The sequence below is a fragment of the Vombatus ursinus genome, unplaced genomic scaffold (assembly GCF_900497805.2).
Source record: "Vombatus ursinus unplaced genomic scaffold, bare-nosed wombat genome assembly UNPS02014770.1, whole genome shotgun sequence".
In the NCBI taxonomy this organism is placed as follows: domain Eukaryota; kingdom Metazoa; phylum Chordata; class Mammalia; order Diprotodontia; family Vombatidae; genus Vombatus; species Vombatus ursinus.
This window is the reverse complement of record NW_020954548.1, coordinates 10,964,455-10,979,286: the sequence shown is the minus strand read 5'-3', so window position 1 is coordinate 10,979,286 and position 14,832 is coordinate 10,964,455. Positions and strand designations below refer to the sequence as shown.

General features: G+C 38.3%; 1 protein-coding gene across 2 annotated transcripts in view; it reads left to right on the top strand.

Annotated features, from left to right (window-relative positions):
- Positions 1 to 366: 366 nt before the first annotated feature.
- Positions 367 to 14,832, top strand: part of ADAMTSL1 (ADAMTS like 1) — a 397,281-nt gene continuing 382,815 nt past the window's right edge. For both annotated transcript variants that reach the window (XM_027862672.1, XM_027862671.1), the window contains exon 1: positions 367 to 432. In XM_027862672.1, the coding sequence (XP_027718473.1) occupies positions 367 to 432 (66 nt within the window). The remainder of the gene's footprint in view (positions 433 to 14,832) is intronic.

Sequence of the window (14,832 nt, the reverse complement as noted above, 5' to 3'; positions counted from 1 at the left end):
ATTCTTCATCTTTTGCTCTTCTTTTCTTTATTTGCTGCTTTCTCTCTTCTTTCTTTTTTCTTCCTTTTCCCCCTTTTTTCTCTCTCTTTCTCTCTGTTATACTTTCTCTGTACCCCTGGCTTTGTTATTCTGCATGTCTGATTAGCAGAAGCCTGATTGGCTGGCTGCCTGCTCCGAGAGAGATTCCATTCAGCTTACCCCCCACCCATCCACCCACCCACCACTTGGTCAGGAAATGTGAGCAGGGCTGATGGAAGCTGATAGGCAGGACTGAAGTGTTAGCACCAGTACTGGATGTGACAGGAGGCAGAGGAGCACTTAGCAGCTTATTCAGTGTCCGATTCACATTCCGGCAAGGATCCAAGCATGGAACGCTGCCGTTGGGCAACTCCTGGCGTGACAACGCTCCTCTTCCTGGCTTTTCTACTCCTGGTAAATGTCTTTTTCATTTCAATACTTAAATCTTACCATATACTTTGCCTTATGTTGTTGTGTTGTGTTATGATGTTGTTGTTGTATGTGGCTGCATGCACGTTAGGTTTTCATCTTAAAGTGCCAGGTAAGTTTGCTGTCTCACTGATTTAAAAAAAAAAAAGTCCCTCAATAATTTCACCTTCCTGAGTGAAATGAAATCTTGGAGACTTGTTGTAATGGGTTACAGGTACAGAAAAATATCATGAGATTAACTTAGGAAACACAGCATAAACTTGTGAGCTATAGACTGTATAAATGATGGTTTGCACGCTTGGAATTTGGATAGCAGTCGCTCTGAACTCAACGGTAATACACTGTAGTGTTCTGACCAGAGTTTTACTCACTGTGGCTTGTGAAAGTCATTTCTCTGCTTTTTTTATGATCCCCCCTCCCTGTGCACATGTATTGAGAAAGCAGGTTAAAAAGGAAACTAGCTATTCACTGTGCAGTTAGCTCTGATGATCACCCATAAAAACATGACTGCAAATCATTCATAGATACAAGTTAATGGTAGTATTTATGAATTAAGGATTCTGCCTTTTGATCTCAGGTATACTTGTGCAGATGAAAAACTGATGACTTTTTTATGGGGAGTGGGGGAGGAGTAGTTAGAGTAACATTCCACCATCAAACTGATAAGATAGATGCTGCAGAGGAAGCTGGTCACCACTGCATAGTGCCTGCATTTTGGACTCACAGTACATGTTCTGTTGTGACTCATACTTAGTTTTACAGGCAGAAAATGAACATTTACTGTCCAAAAAAAATCTGCACTGAAAATATTAATAGCAATGCACATTTTTTAAAACCAGAGTGTTCTGGGCAAGCAGCTTTGTAAACCTCATCTGAAGATTTGATTCCAAACTTTGCACACGCTGATTCCAAGCAAACGTGATTGCAGCCCTCCCTGTCACATTTATGGAATGTTAGTACTTCCTCAGAACAGCAACAAGCCAATGGAAGCCCAACCAAAATATAGGTGGCCCTGAGGAATTCATAGTACCAGACTATTTCATTCTAATTAAGCTTTAGCAACACATGTCTACCCTGTTCCCTGGAAAAAGCAAAGTAAGCCACTCAAAATAAATTGGGCATCTTGAGGAGTATTCCTCATCTACAGTAATCACTTGCTATGTTGATCTTTTGTGATTTGTACCTTTTAATAAATTGCATCATTGTGACTCAATAACCATCATATATAAATACTATAAAGATATTTCTTTAGAAGTACAGCAATGAGTGTAAAGGCTGAACTCAGATCTGTCCTACTAGAAATAGAAAAAAAGTGGGGGGAGAAGATTGCCAACTAGTAAGCATTCTATTTATATTATGTTGGCAATACAATTGCCATTATTTGCTCCTTTCCATAGTTTGTGATTAGAGGATTGGACAGGCAATTGTAAAGGAGGCTCACTTGTGATGCATGTGATGTGTTGCGTTTTACCCTGTCCGTTCTTGGCAAGCCTCAGTTTTTGTGATTAAAAAAAAAAACACATTTTTTTCCGAGACTTTTTCCATTATTCTTTATTGTAAAGCAAATTGCCAGTAATATATTAGCTTATTTAAATACTTTCTTTTAGAAATGCACTCTTGATATAGTTTGGGAAAAAATGTCTACTTAGTGATAAATTGTCTTAAAGTGTTTTTGCTATGTACTATATATGCCATTTGTTACAAACATCATCTTTAAGGGTATATAACATATCATGAGCTATCAGGCACATATGTAAAAAGTCCCATTCGCATAATTTAAAAGCATTGGAGATATGAAAAGCTTAAATAAGCATAAATATACACAAGAAAAAAGTTAAATGTTCATTTGTACATAAATTTAAATAGATTATGAAATTGCAAGCTATTGATGGAAGAGAGCTGACTAGCTTATGATTGCCAAGGTTTAGAACTTGAAAAGTAACATTATATGATAAATATCAGCCAATGTATTCAGTTCCAAAAAAGGAAAACATCAGCACTGAAGTGTATTGACCTGTAAAATATCTTAGACCAGATCTGCTCCCCCCTTTCTTTCCTTCATTACTTTCATACTTTGATAGTAAAGGGAGTACTGAAGACAGAGATAACTTGTTTCAGTACCTGCTAGTTTTGGGAACTTGGATATGCTCCTTGGCTCCTCTAAGTCTTCGGGTCCCTCATCTGAAAAATGCAAATAATTATACCTGAGCCACCTTCCTCATAGAGCTATTGTAAACCTTAAAGACTACAGAAATATGAATTATTATTTCATAGGCTTTTTCCATTTTTAGCAATAGAGTCATATGGAATCGTTGCACAAATTTTGCATTTACTGAATAGCAACTCATTCAGGTACAATGGGTAGGAGGCCAAAATTGAATTATAGGTCTAATATAAAGTGGTCCATTTGCCTAATCACTGTTAAGTTTGGAGTTAGAATTATAAAATTCAGTAGCATCAATTCACCATTTAAGCATACATGGTAAGGCAGCATAACCAAGTGTTTTAAAAGCAAAAGCCTGTGGTCCACGCACTTTTGTTGAGACGTTTTCCTAAGAATCCTGTTTCTTCTGGCTTGCAAAAATGTTCTGTGTCTCAAGTGGTATTCCCTGCCTCCACCCTGGAATCTCCTTCATTTCAGTGGTGGCTAAATATCTCCAGTAAGGTCTTGGTGATAAACTATTCTGTCAATGGGAAATGTTGTGATCTCAATATTTTTTGAGACTTGAAATTAAAATCCTTCCAAAGAGGGTCAGTTTTCCTGAGGAAAAAAAAACGAGGCCTGCATGCCTTTCATATTTATTTAAGTGTGGGGTCCATTTTTTTTAGTGCAAAACCCCAACATCTTACACCCTTTCTACCCTGGACATAAAAACCAGTAGTTCAAAAGATTTAATCTATATGCTCAGTTCAAATAAAAATCGAATAGATAAAACTGTTCCAAATCTTCCTATCCTCTTCCCTCTTTCTTCTCCTCTAGCCCCCACTCCCAAGCCAATTGTTTAACTCGAAGAGAATGTGGGCTAACACCATGACCAGCCATTGACATGTGCGTTCATCCAAATTTGAAGTCAAACCACTTCTTGTCAGAAAGGCATTTAATCAAATCTGCATTTGCCTTTTACCTCTTTTCAGTGGTTTTCAGTTCTTTTGCCTGCTATTGTGAGGGTTGCAGGAGTAACACTAGGAATTATAATAAAGTACATGTGTTTTTCTGTTGAATTTCTTTTTCTTCTCTGCACTAATTTATACATGGAAACTAGTCAAACACAATAGCCCATTCCTTTCAGGCTCTCTGGCACTCTACTACGTTATTATCTAAGTCGATCTTTCTTGGATGGCTATAAGCACCATTAGCCTGTGGAATGAATGTTAAATTCCTTATTTACAGCTGAACGTGGCAAGGTTCACTCTGTGTGAGTGTGTGTGTGTTTGCCTGTCTGTAACTGTTCATCAATCCATCTATTTCTATTCACGTGCTTATATTGTGTTTAAACTATACCCACGGCATACTTTACATGCATCTATGGGACATACTATAGCATCTATTTAAAAAGTTATTTTCTTAATGTGTTTTCTATAGTTTCTTGTCTAGACTTGGTCAGCTAGATTTTTATTTTCTCAGGCTGCCTTTTTAAGTGTCTGAGTCTGTTCAGGGCCAGCTTCTGTCCTCTGTTTACTTCTATGACTGTTTTTGTGCAATATGGAGGGTGGAATTTAAGACTTAGTTCTGTGGCTTTCTATCTCTCAAAGAAAGAGTCTCTAGTTCTCATAAAAGAATTCTGTTGCCAAGTGGCATTCTTCCCTAGGAAAGACATTATGGATCACCCAGAGCTGGCCAACACATGCGTGCGTGCATATAGAGATATAAACATGCATAAAAGGCAGTGGAAACGGAAGCTGAAAAAAGGGTCATTATTGTAGTGACAATGAAAAAACGGATTTTTAGGTTTCCAACCTCTTTCTCTGTCACTAAAGTATTTAGCTGCCCATATAATAATTCACTTGCTCTTCCTTGTGTCTTAGTCTTGCCATATATAAATGCAGATACTTCTTTGTATTCCTTGCAGGAGTGATCTTAGGATGTGAAAGATTCACTCCCTCCTCTTTCTGATTTAATCAAGAGAGGAAACGGTTCTCCAAGTCTTTTCTCTCTACCCTGCCCCCCACCCTTAGGTTTCAAGTATCCATCTTTTCATGATTTTAAATCTCCATTCTCTGTTCTTTGTCTGGCTAACCTCTCATATACCTAATATTTCTATGGCTCATGTACAAGGAGTGGTGTCATTCTCAGAACCCAACTCCCAAAGATATCTCAAACATGACTTTGTTCTGTCCTCAATCTATACAACCTTTTTTTTTTCCCTTCTTGCAGATTGATAGAGTGGCCCAGAAGTGATCTCTTCAGACTGATATCCCAGAAATTTCTGCTTTCTTAAAATCAAGAGACTCCCTTGACCATCACATATAACCCATTGGTTGAGTGTGTTGAGATAATCATGGGAAAATATTATCTAGATCTTTCAGTCATATTGTGATTAACTTTCCTTCTCAGGGGAGCTGGCTTCCAACTTGAGATTTTCAGCATTAAGAGGTGATTCCATGTCATTTTCTCTCTACATCATAAAACCACATGATGCAGTTGGATTTTGGCTTGATTGGCAGTATTGGCTCACAGGAGCCTCAGGACTGGCATACCAGAGGTGATGTCAGGCCTCAAGGATCCTAATTGAAATATACCAACACAGCTGTGCAAGAGGAAAACCTGTTCACTGGGGTAAGCTGTTGCGGTCAACCGCTTCTTTTCCACGAGCTCAAAAGTAAATGACTCAAGAATCCCCAGCTACCCTCACTTTGAGATTAGGGTATATCCTGGACAAAGGAAAACAGTTCCATCTTCCCAGAGATATTGCTGACAGGAGCACCCCAGTTTCCATGGTGTGATAGTACGTACTATTTTCACATCTCTGGAAAGTTCTACAGCCTTTCATAGGCCCCTTCCTGTGAAGAGGATGCCCCCCAACCACTAAGATGTACAGACAAAAAGGACTCATGGTTGGTCCTGTGCTCATTGGTAGGAATCTCTGTGCATAGTTGCCCTGTCATCTTATATTTCTCCCCGTTCTAGGTGGTTTACCATTTTCCTCCTTCTGCAATATACTGCAGGCTCTTTGAAGAGAAGAAATTTAATTTCTACTTCTTTCACAGAGAAAGATTATCTTCATAATAATAGCTCCATTGTATCGTAAGGTGCCTGAGGGCAGGGTGACCTTATGTCTTTTGTTGTATTCCTCTTGTATCCCCAGCAACTTAGCACAGTACTTGGTATGTGGTAGGAGTTTAATAAATGTTGATTGATTGATTTTCTTAGCACTTTAAATGGTAGGGAGCATTTTCCTCAAAAATCCTTTGGAGGATGTGTGACCCTGGGTAAGTCACTTAACCCCGATTGCCTCACCAAAAAGAAAAAAAATTCCTTGGGGATTCATAGAGCAAGGGTCATTTTCCCCACTTTACAGATGAGGAAACAAAAGCTCAGGGAGATAAGATAATTTCCCCCAATTGGCACAGCAACCAAATGTCAAGGTCAGATTTCAAATAAAGAATGTCCAACTCCAAATTAAGTGTTCTTATCTTCTATAATAATAGATTATTATTCTAATCTATATAACAGATCATAGTCTATTAATATAATCTATTTATAGCTAACATTTTAATATTTGCAAAGCACTTTCCTCACCACAGTTCTGGGCTATAATAGTGCAGCTCTTTGCCCTATTTTACAAACAAGGACAATAAATTTCAAAGAGGTGAAGTAACTTACCAGTTATCACACAGCTAATGAATGTCAGAGCCAGAAATTAAACCTTACGTCTCTTGACTCCATGGCAAGCACTGTTAATACATATCTGCTTATGGAACATGTGAATTGATGAACTGAATAAATAAGATGGGGCATATGTGCAATATTGACAAAGAATGTTTTAGTGTTCTCTGTGGGGACTGAGAATAGTATAGTGAAAAGGTAGGAAGATAACAGTATAAATTGGCTGGGAAAAGATGTATTGTCATCTAAAATGCCCCAAACATTTTCACCAACACAGGATGTGGTAGTATGTGTCTATCCATCCTTCTTTGAGTAGACCCAAAAGAAAATGTCTTTTTTATTTCTACAAGTCACGTATTTCTTGTTTAATTAAGATGAAAGTTTTATTTTTCATTTTCTAAATTAGAAAATCACATGCTTCATACATAAATTTAGTGCCCAAGTTTCCCCCCCCCTCCATTTATAAAGTTTTATCTCAATAAGAAGAAGTCATTTGCCAGGTGATTTTGAACATATTTGTTATGTTGTAAGATTGTGGATAGGTCAAAAATTTTCTAAGTCTTTGTCATAAAATTAGGATAAGATATTTGTGTTACCCACTTCATAGGGCAGTTGTAAGAATTAAATGTGAAGTATTCTGCACCTCTATAAATCAAAATGTATTATCATCGTCATAATTCCAATGGGAAAATGGAGGAGGGTAGTGGCATAATGGACAGAAGGCTAGCCTTAGAGTCAGAAAGGTCCTACCTGTGAAACATAGGTGTAATATTACCATAGGTGAGTCATTTAACTTATCACTAAAGCCATACGACATACATACTCATATACATAGACTTGAGGGAGTTTCCACACTAGAAATTCCCCACACAGATAGACACAAAAGTCCAGGTACTGTCCCCCAAAATCTAGAGGTGATGGAAGTTTTGAACTTTTCACTGGATGGTTTTCTAGGTTACATATGTCACAAAGTGCTAATATATATTCATATTTCAATCTTTCAAAGTACCTTACCAATATGGCTACTCACTCAATGGCTGTCGAATGTAAATCATCTGCAGTTAATAGTGAGACGGCTCCTCATTTTACATGTGGGAAAACTGAAATTAGATTCTACCTCTTTAACTTCATTATTCTTTAGTATCTGTAGCTTGCGAGGTATTGAATATTTGTCCACTCTGTGCTAAGTACTTTGGGGCATGCTTCAGACGTGCAAATGTGCCTATTACTAGTATTTGGCAGAGCTGATGTCTGTCTGTATTTTTATTTCTGATTACAGGAAAATTTGTGCATGAGTTCACTCTCCAAACATGTAGACCAGCAATCCTGGGAATGAATGGGATGGGGAGACCTAGGAAATGAGAAAGAAGAGGTAGACAAAGCCACGGAGAGAGAAATGGAATGTCACAGGGCCAGGCTAGAATTTTGAGCCCTGGCACCAAAGCATTGTACTGGGAGACTCCAATAAAGCAGAGGTGGAAGACAAAAGATAAAAAGACACAGAGTCTTGTAAAAATAAGGAATGAGAAAGACTCTGACCTAAAGAGTTTAAATAATCTAAAGAAAGTTTTTAAGGGACAGAGAGGGAAATTGCCTCACAGACACTTCAAGAAATATAAAGGTGAATACATAGAGACCATGACCAAAATATGCCTCTTTAAGGGCTATTGTTCCTAAACAATCATGTTAGGTTTTTTTTTTGGCTAGTGCATCAGATAATTTTTCATATGGCTTGTTTTGCAAGTTTTGTTTGATTACCATTAATTTTTTTTTTCCAGAAAAAAAGGTTCATCTGTGATGGAAAGGTTGTGTGACAGGTTCTGGCAACAATATTATTTTCGAATGTTCCACAGGCAGCAGAGCTTGTAATCTATCATTAGCTTGTCTGCACTTGTGACAGATGCTATTTACAAATTTTCTTATCAGTATGTCATTTTTGAAAGTGACTCCTCACAAACTGTGTAGCAATATACATATGTTACACGTAGTCATTATTGAACAAGGATGAAAAACTCCATTTTCCACTTCTGATTAGAGACACTTTACATTTATCCAGTTCTCAAGTATTTTGGTCTTATTATTATCATTGTTTTGTTTTGCTTTCATTTACAAAGATTGACCCGAATAATAAGATGATGTTTGTAAAGTCAGCTTAATCTACTGAATATGAGACCTTGGAGAGAGCCCGTAGCACATTTGAACCTTGGAACAATCTATATTTGGCCTGTACCTCTGATTTTATCAGTGTAGAGAAATTCTCAGTGTGGAAACTCCCTCCACTGATACAGATAGGAAATTTTCCTTCAAGGATGCTTGTGCAAATATTTATCTAACTTGCAACTTTTGCAACCATAGAAAATAGCCAGGTTAGGGGTGGGGTGAAGGGAGCACTGAGAGGTGGGTGTATGTGTGTGTGTGTGTGTGTGTTAAAGAGAGAGAAAGAGAGAGAGAGAGAGAAAGGGGGGAGGAGAGGGGTGAGGGTAGAATGTCATGTCACTGAATGCCTTTGTATACACATAGGGAAAAGAACTATTTAAAAAACAGATCTTTTCCCATTTCATTAGTGCTACACATTTATTGGTCTGGCACTATAGTACATGGGCAGCTTTAGAGTTAAGCTCAGCTTTTCAGGGAGCAGCTTTCCTGTAGTCAGATTTCTGCTATCTCAGGAACTGTCATTACATGTTGCCAATAGCTGGGGGTTTTCCATCCACTCTACCATAACTGGGGCTTCATGCTGTCTGACTTCAATCAAAGCAAGTTCCACTACACTTAAAAAATAGCAAACCTTTTTATGACATTACGTTTCCTTAAGCACAGTGATTAGGGCAGTCCATGCCCCCTGATCTAATTGGACCTTTTCTAAAGTTCTTATTAAAATAATCAAAATAGCTACAGTGAAACCAGAAAGTACTAATGCCCTGGAGTGGGAAGAGATGGGAGAAAAAGAGCAAGCAGAAGCACGTGTGTGAGCACACACCATTTATAATATAGGAGATTTATTCTACTTCTGAGGCAAGAAATTGCAGAACTCTAATAGTTTCACCACCTGTGAATTATTTGGGTCTACCTCATAAGCAGGTTCTTTCTTCTATACATGCAGAGAAGTAAGTGGTATGTTCACCGGTTCTACACTACATTAATTTTCACAGACTTTCCATTTTCATCTTCATCTTCATTGCTTTTTCAGATTTTTTTCCAGAACTTAAGCCATTCCCTGTCCCAGGGTGTGTTTAGGGGCTTTCCTCTCCTTTCTTTGTGGGACTTTCTTTAAGTAAAATCAGTCTGTCGCGAAAACATATTGGGACGAAGGGAGGGAAGGAGTGTGTGATAACGTAAGACATCCTGACAAAAATTCCAAGAACACTAAAGAAATGAGACAGGAAATTATGTGCAACATATAATAAATTCAAACTGTCCACTAAAATAAATGTAAGTTGCTTTGTTCCCACACCGAGGTACTCCAGGGTGTCAGATTTCCCTACCCCACTTTGTAGCCTATAATCTTAGTCCCCATTTGAAGATTGCCAGAGTATCGTTCAAGCCTTGTACTTTGTCAGTAGAACCAGAACTGAAAAGAGGTAAAGGAAACAGTATGTCTTACGATCTGGTGCTGAAATGAGACTAGAAAGATTTTTTTTGACATACTCTATTTTATTTTTTCATTGTGACTATTACAACTATCTTTCATTGAAATTTCATGTAGTTATTTGACTTGCCAATCAACTTTGAATTTCTTTTTCTTGGAGGGACCAAGTTTACAAATATTCTCTTGAATTACCTTTTTCATCATTACTTTCTGAAAATTGGAACCCCTCCTAGTATCAAGGGATCATAGACTATGAGAGCTGGAATGGATCTTAGAAGTGATCAAAAACACCTTCATGTTACAAATAAGGAGGGAGATCCAGAGTGGAGAAAAGGACTTGCAAAAACAGTAACACAGTCACTGACAGAGTTGGGGCTAGAATCTCATTATCTCACCCTTTTTTCTTGCACACTCTGGCCACTGAGCTACACTGCCCAGATGTCTACTACTTCTCCTGAAGAAGACACATGAACGCTCCATATGTGTCTTGAAGGTGGCACTTATATTCTCTTTAATAGGGCAGCATGGTACTACGGAAAGATCCCTGGATTGGTCATCAGAGAAGTTGGGTTCAGATTCTGGCTCTGCAATAGACTATATCTGTGACTTCGGTTCACCAATCTGTACCTCAGTTTCCTCAACTTAAAAGTGAAGGAATTGAATTAAATGACCTCTATGGTCCTTTCAAGATTCGATTAAACAAGTTATGTTGGGCAGAAAAAAAATGCTCAAATTCCTGCGTATATGTAAAGGACCATAGGTACAAGTCAGAATGAACCCAAGAAAATAACTGTGGAATAAAACTTCAGGCACTGATTTGTTTTATGTACTTAGAGGTGCTATGATACAACACTTAGCTCTGTGATGGTTAAGATGGATTTTTGTTTCCTGATTAGGCACAAGGTTTCTAGAGCTTCCTTCTTTCTACTAATATAAGGGTATAAGCATGGAGGCACTATGATGGTTGCACAGATAATTCAGTCATAGGGTTATGGGTTTATGGAGCTAGAAGAGACCTTGGGATTGATTCCATCCAATCCCCTCATTTTACAGATGTGAAAACTGAAACCCAGGAAAGTGAGTTGACTTTCCCTGGGAAAGTAAAGGTTAAAACCAGGTCTGATTCCAAATCTAGTATTCTTCCCAAGGTAAAAAAAAAAAATGGATGCAGTTATTATATAATCACTTGTTAACTGTATCTTTTTCACATGTGATCACAAAAAGAATTAGGGTATGGAGGAAGTGGGGTAAAAAGTGATAGTTTAGGTTAGTTTTAAGTTACTGTCAGGACACTACTTTCTTTATACTGTATATTTAACTACTTGTCAAAGAAAAATGGACTTTGCCTGAAAAAATAGACACATTAATTCAGGATTTATGATGATTAAATTAAAAATGTATTATTAAAAACTCCTAAGATTGATGTTTAAGGTTACTCTTTGGCATTGTATCCATTCTCTTTGGCTCAGATATTCTTTTTTTTCCTTTAATTACAACACTGGAACCTGAGCTTAGCAAATGGAAGTTCTTTTTCTTCATGTTTATTTTATGCATATACACCTCCATCTTAAATGTTAAGACTCTGCTTGGTAAATTATAATGAGACTTCTAAACAAGCTTCTCATTAAAGGAAAGAAAATGCCAATCAGTTAGGTACTGACCAAATAACAGTTGATTTTCCCCAGAGAAGTTGGATCCATCTTTGAAAATTTGGTATCGGGGCTGGGGGGAGGGGGGAAGGCGGCGAGGTGACACAGTAGATAGAGCACCGGCCCTGGAATCAAAAGGACTTGAGTTCAAATCTAGCCTCAGACACATAACACTCACTAGCTGTGTGACTCTGGGCAACTCACTTAACCCCCAATTACCCCGCCCCCTCCAAAAAAATGGTATCTGGGAGCTTCCTAGTAAATATAACGACCTCAACTTCTTACCTAGAGGAGTATTCATTTGTCTTAATTTCCTCTGTCATCTCCACGCTTTTAAACTCTAACCTATTTTAAGGTAGAATGAAGGAATCCATTTTTCCTTCCTAAAGTTCTGTCTGGGTGACATTTAAATAGATAATCCTAAGGCACTAAACCAGTGCAATTTAACTGACTATGAGTTCCATGGCCTTTATATTCAGGAGATACTCTTGCATTGGTTTGCATGTTATGGGACTACGGTTGGTAAAGGCTGCTGTTTACACTTTTGTCATAGCAATGCCAAGGTCGCTGAGCTAGGACAATTAGCTTGGTTCTGTGTTAGCCATGCCATAGACCATACTCTTCTGTTATTTGAGAGAGGTTTGTAGATTCACAACTGGAACAGATTCCAGAGATTATCTGCTGTAATCCTCCTACCCCCCATTTTACAAGTGAGGAAATTGAGACCTAAAGAGATTAATTAACTTGCCCAATTTCACTCAGTGAGAAAATATGAGAGCTGGAATTTGAAGTCAGAACCTCTGGCTGTAAAGTCAGTGCTTCCCCCCCTCCTCCATACCACTGTGCCTCTTCTTAGTTTTAGGCTATTCAGGAAAACTTCTCCTCCTGAGTTCAAATCCAGCCTCATATACTTACTATCTGTGTGACCCTGGGCAAGTCACTTATCCCTGTCTGTCTCAATTTCCTCATCTGTAAAATGGACTGGAGAAGGAAATGCAAACCACTCCAATATCTTTGCCCAAAAAAAAGGGGGGGGGGTCGTAAAGAGTCAGACATGACTGAAAAATGTCTAAACAACAACCAGAAAGAGCATGGCACAGTGATTTGATCAGAACTGGAAGTGGGAGAAAAAGTAGGAAAGGGTATTAGGGGCAGAATTGTTGGTGAGGAAAGAGAAAAACTGGAAGAGTCAAAAATAAAATGAAGCATGACTTGGACCTTTCCTGACATAATGATTATAAACATCTTGCTTACTGTGTTCAATGTTCTCCTGCTTCTCCTCACTTCACTTTGCATCAGTTGATTTCAGTATTTCCGGGGTTGTTCTGAAACTATCCTGCTTGTCATTTCTTATTGCACAATGGTATCCCATCACTATGATATACCACAGCTTGTTCAGCCATTCCCCAACTGATGGATATCTCCTCAATTTTCAGTTCTTTACCACCACAAAGAGAGCTGCTATAAACATTTTTTGTGCATGTAGGTCCTTTTCCCTTTTCTTTGATCTCTTTGGGACAGACTGAGTGATGGTGTTGCTGGGTCAGAGGGTATACACAGTTTTATAGTCCTTTGGGCATAGTTCCAAATTGTTCTCCACAACTGTTGGACCAGTTCACAACTCGTGTACCTATTTTTCCACATCGCCTCTCGCATTTATCATTTTTTTCTTTTCTGTTGTGTTAACCAATCTGACAAGTATGAGGCAGTACCTCAGAGTTGTTTTAATTTCCATTTCTCTAATCAATAGTGATTTAGAACATCTGAGAGTTCCTATTAAGGCAGCTAGGGTAGTACAGTGGATACAGCACAAAACTTAGAGTCAAGAACACCTGCATTCAAATCCAGCTTTAGACACTTAATAGCTGTATGACTTTTGACAGGCCACTTACCTTCTGTTTGCCTCCATTTCCTGAACTATAAAATGGAGAGATTGCTAGCACCTACCTCCAAGAATTGTTGTGAGGATCAAATGAGACAATAATTCTAAAGACAATATTTGGTACATAGTAGGTGCTTAGTAAATGCTTACTTTCTTGCTTCCAAATGAACTCACAGTCCCGTGCATTCTTTTCTTTTACATACCTTATCTAATTTAAGCTCAATATCACAATAGCTTGACACAGACATAAATGAAAAAGGAGAACTTACGTATAACCTAAATCTGTCCTTTCAAATTAAAAATAACCAGTAGCAAAAGCCAGAGTTTCTGAGGGCTATTTTACTCACTGTTTTTGGTTACTAATTGGTTGGCAGGACCTGAGGGAGTCTTTGAAAGAGAATGTATTAGAATTTGGTAACAGAAAGACACCTAGGCCTTGTTTAGTACATTCTCCCCATTTTACAGTTGAGAAAATTGAGAGCCCGCAAGATGAAGTGACTTGCCCAGGCTCTTAGTAAGTAGCACAGCCTCCATTTGAACCCACATCCTCTGACCCCAGTTCCCATGCTGTGTCCACCAAGCCACAGAGATTTTCAGGATATCTTCTAAGGTAAAAAGTTACAAATAGGATAAGTTACTATTATCAGTTACTATCATACTCTGTTATGACTGTAGTTGAATTCTAATTGAGAAGACAAAAGGAGTAATGAGTGTAAGTGGCAAAGCTAAGACTGGAATTTATATCTTCTGACTCCAAATCCAACATTCTTGCTACCCAAAGAAGCTGCCTTTCCCTATTGTGTATGGGGGGGGGGGGGCGGGGGAGATTGCTTCAACAGAGGAATGAAAGGATTCTCACAGCAGAAATCTAAGGATCTGGTGTCTAGTCCTGACTCTATGTGAGCAAGTGCTACTGTCTTGAAGAAGTTACTAATCCCCAATCAGCTTCTTTCTTCACATCTGTAAAACAGAGGAGAGGAGTAGCCTAGGTAATCTCCTCTAGCTCTAACTTTGTAAGAATCTACGAGGAATGGTTTCCATCAATGGATAAAGCAATGGAAAAATGTTGAAAGGAACACTGAAAACATTTAAGAGGGCAAGATGGCAAGAAATTTGGAAGGGAAAAGTGATGCCAATGGTAGCCTGTGTATTACTGGAATTAAATTTGTCATTAGTGATGTAATGAAAGGAATGATGTGGTCTCAAAAGAATACAAGGAAATTGACAATAACCGCAACGTATAACATTGATTTGAGAGAGAGACTTGGGAGGCAGAGAATGTAGTAAGAAATGGTGACAGGGTAAGATGACCCTAAAATATGCTGGAGTACCCTCTTTTCCTCTGTTTAATATAAAACCAGCTGGAAAGTTTCCAACCATGCTACTCAAAGATATTGCTATGGTCTGTGATCAAGGTCTATTTGAGTGTTCTTCATAA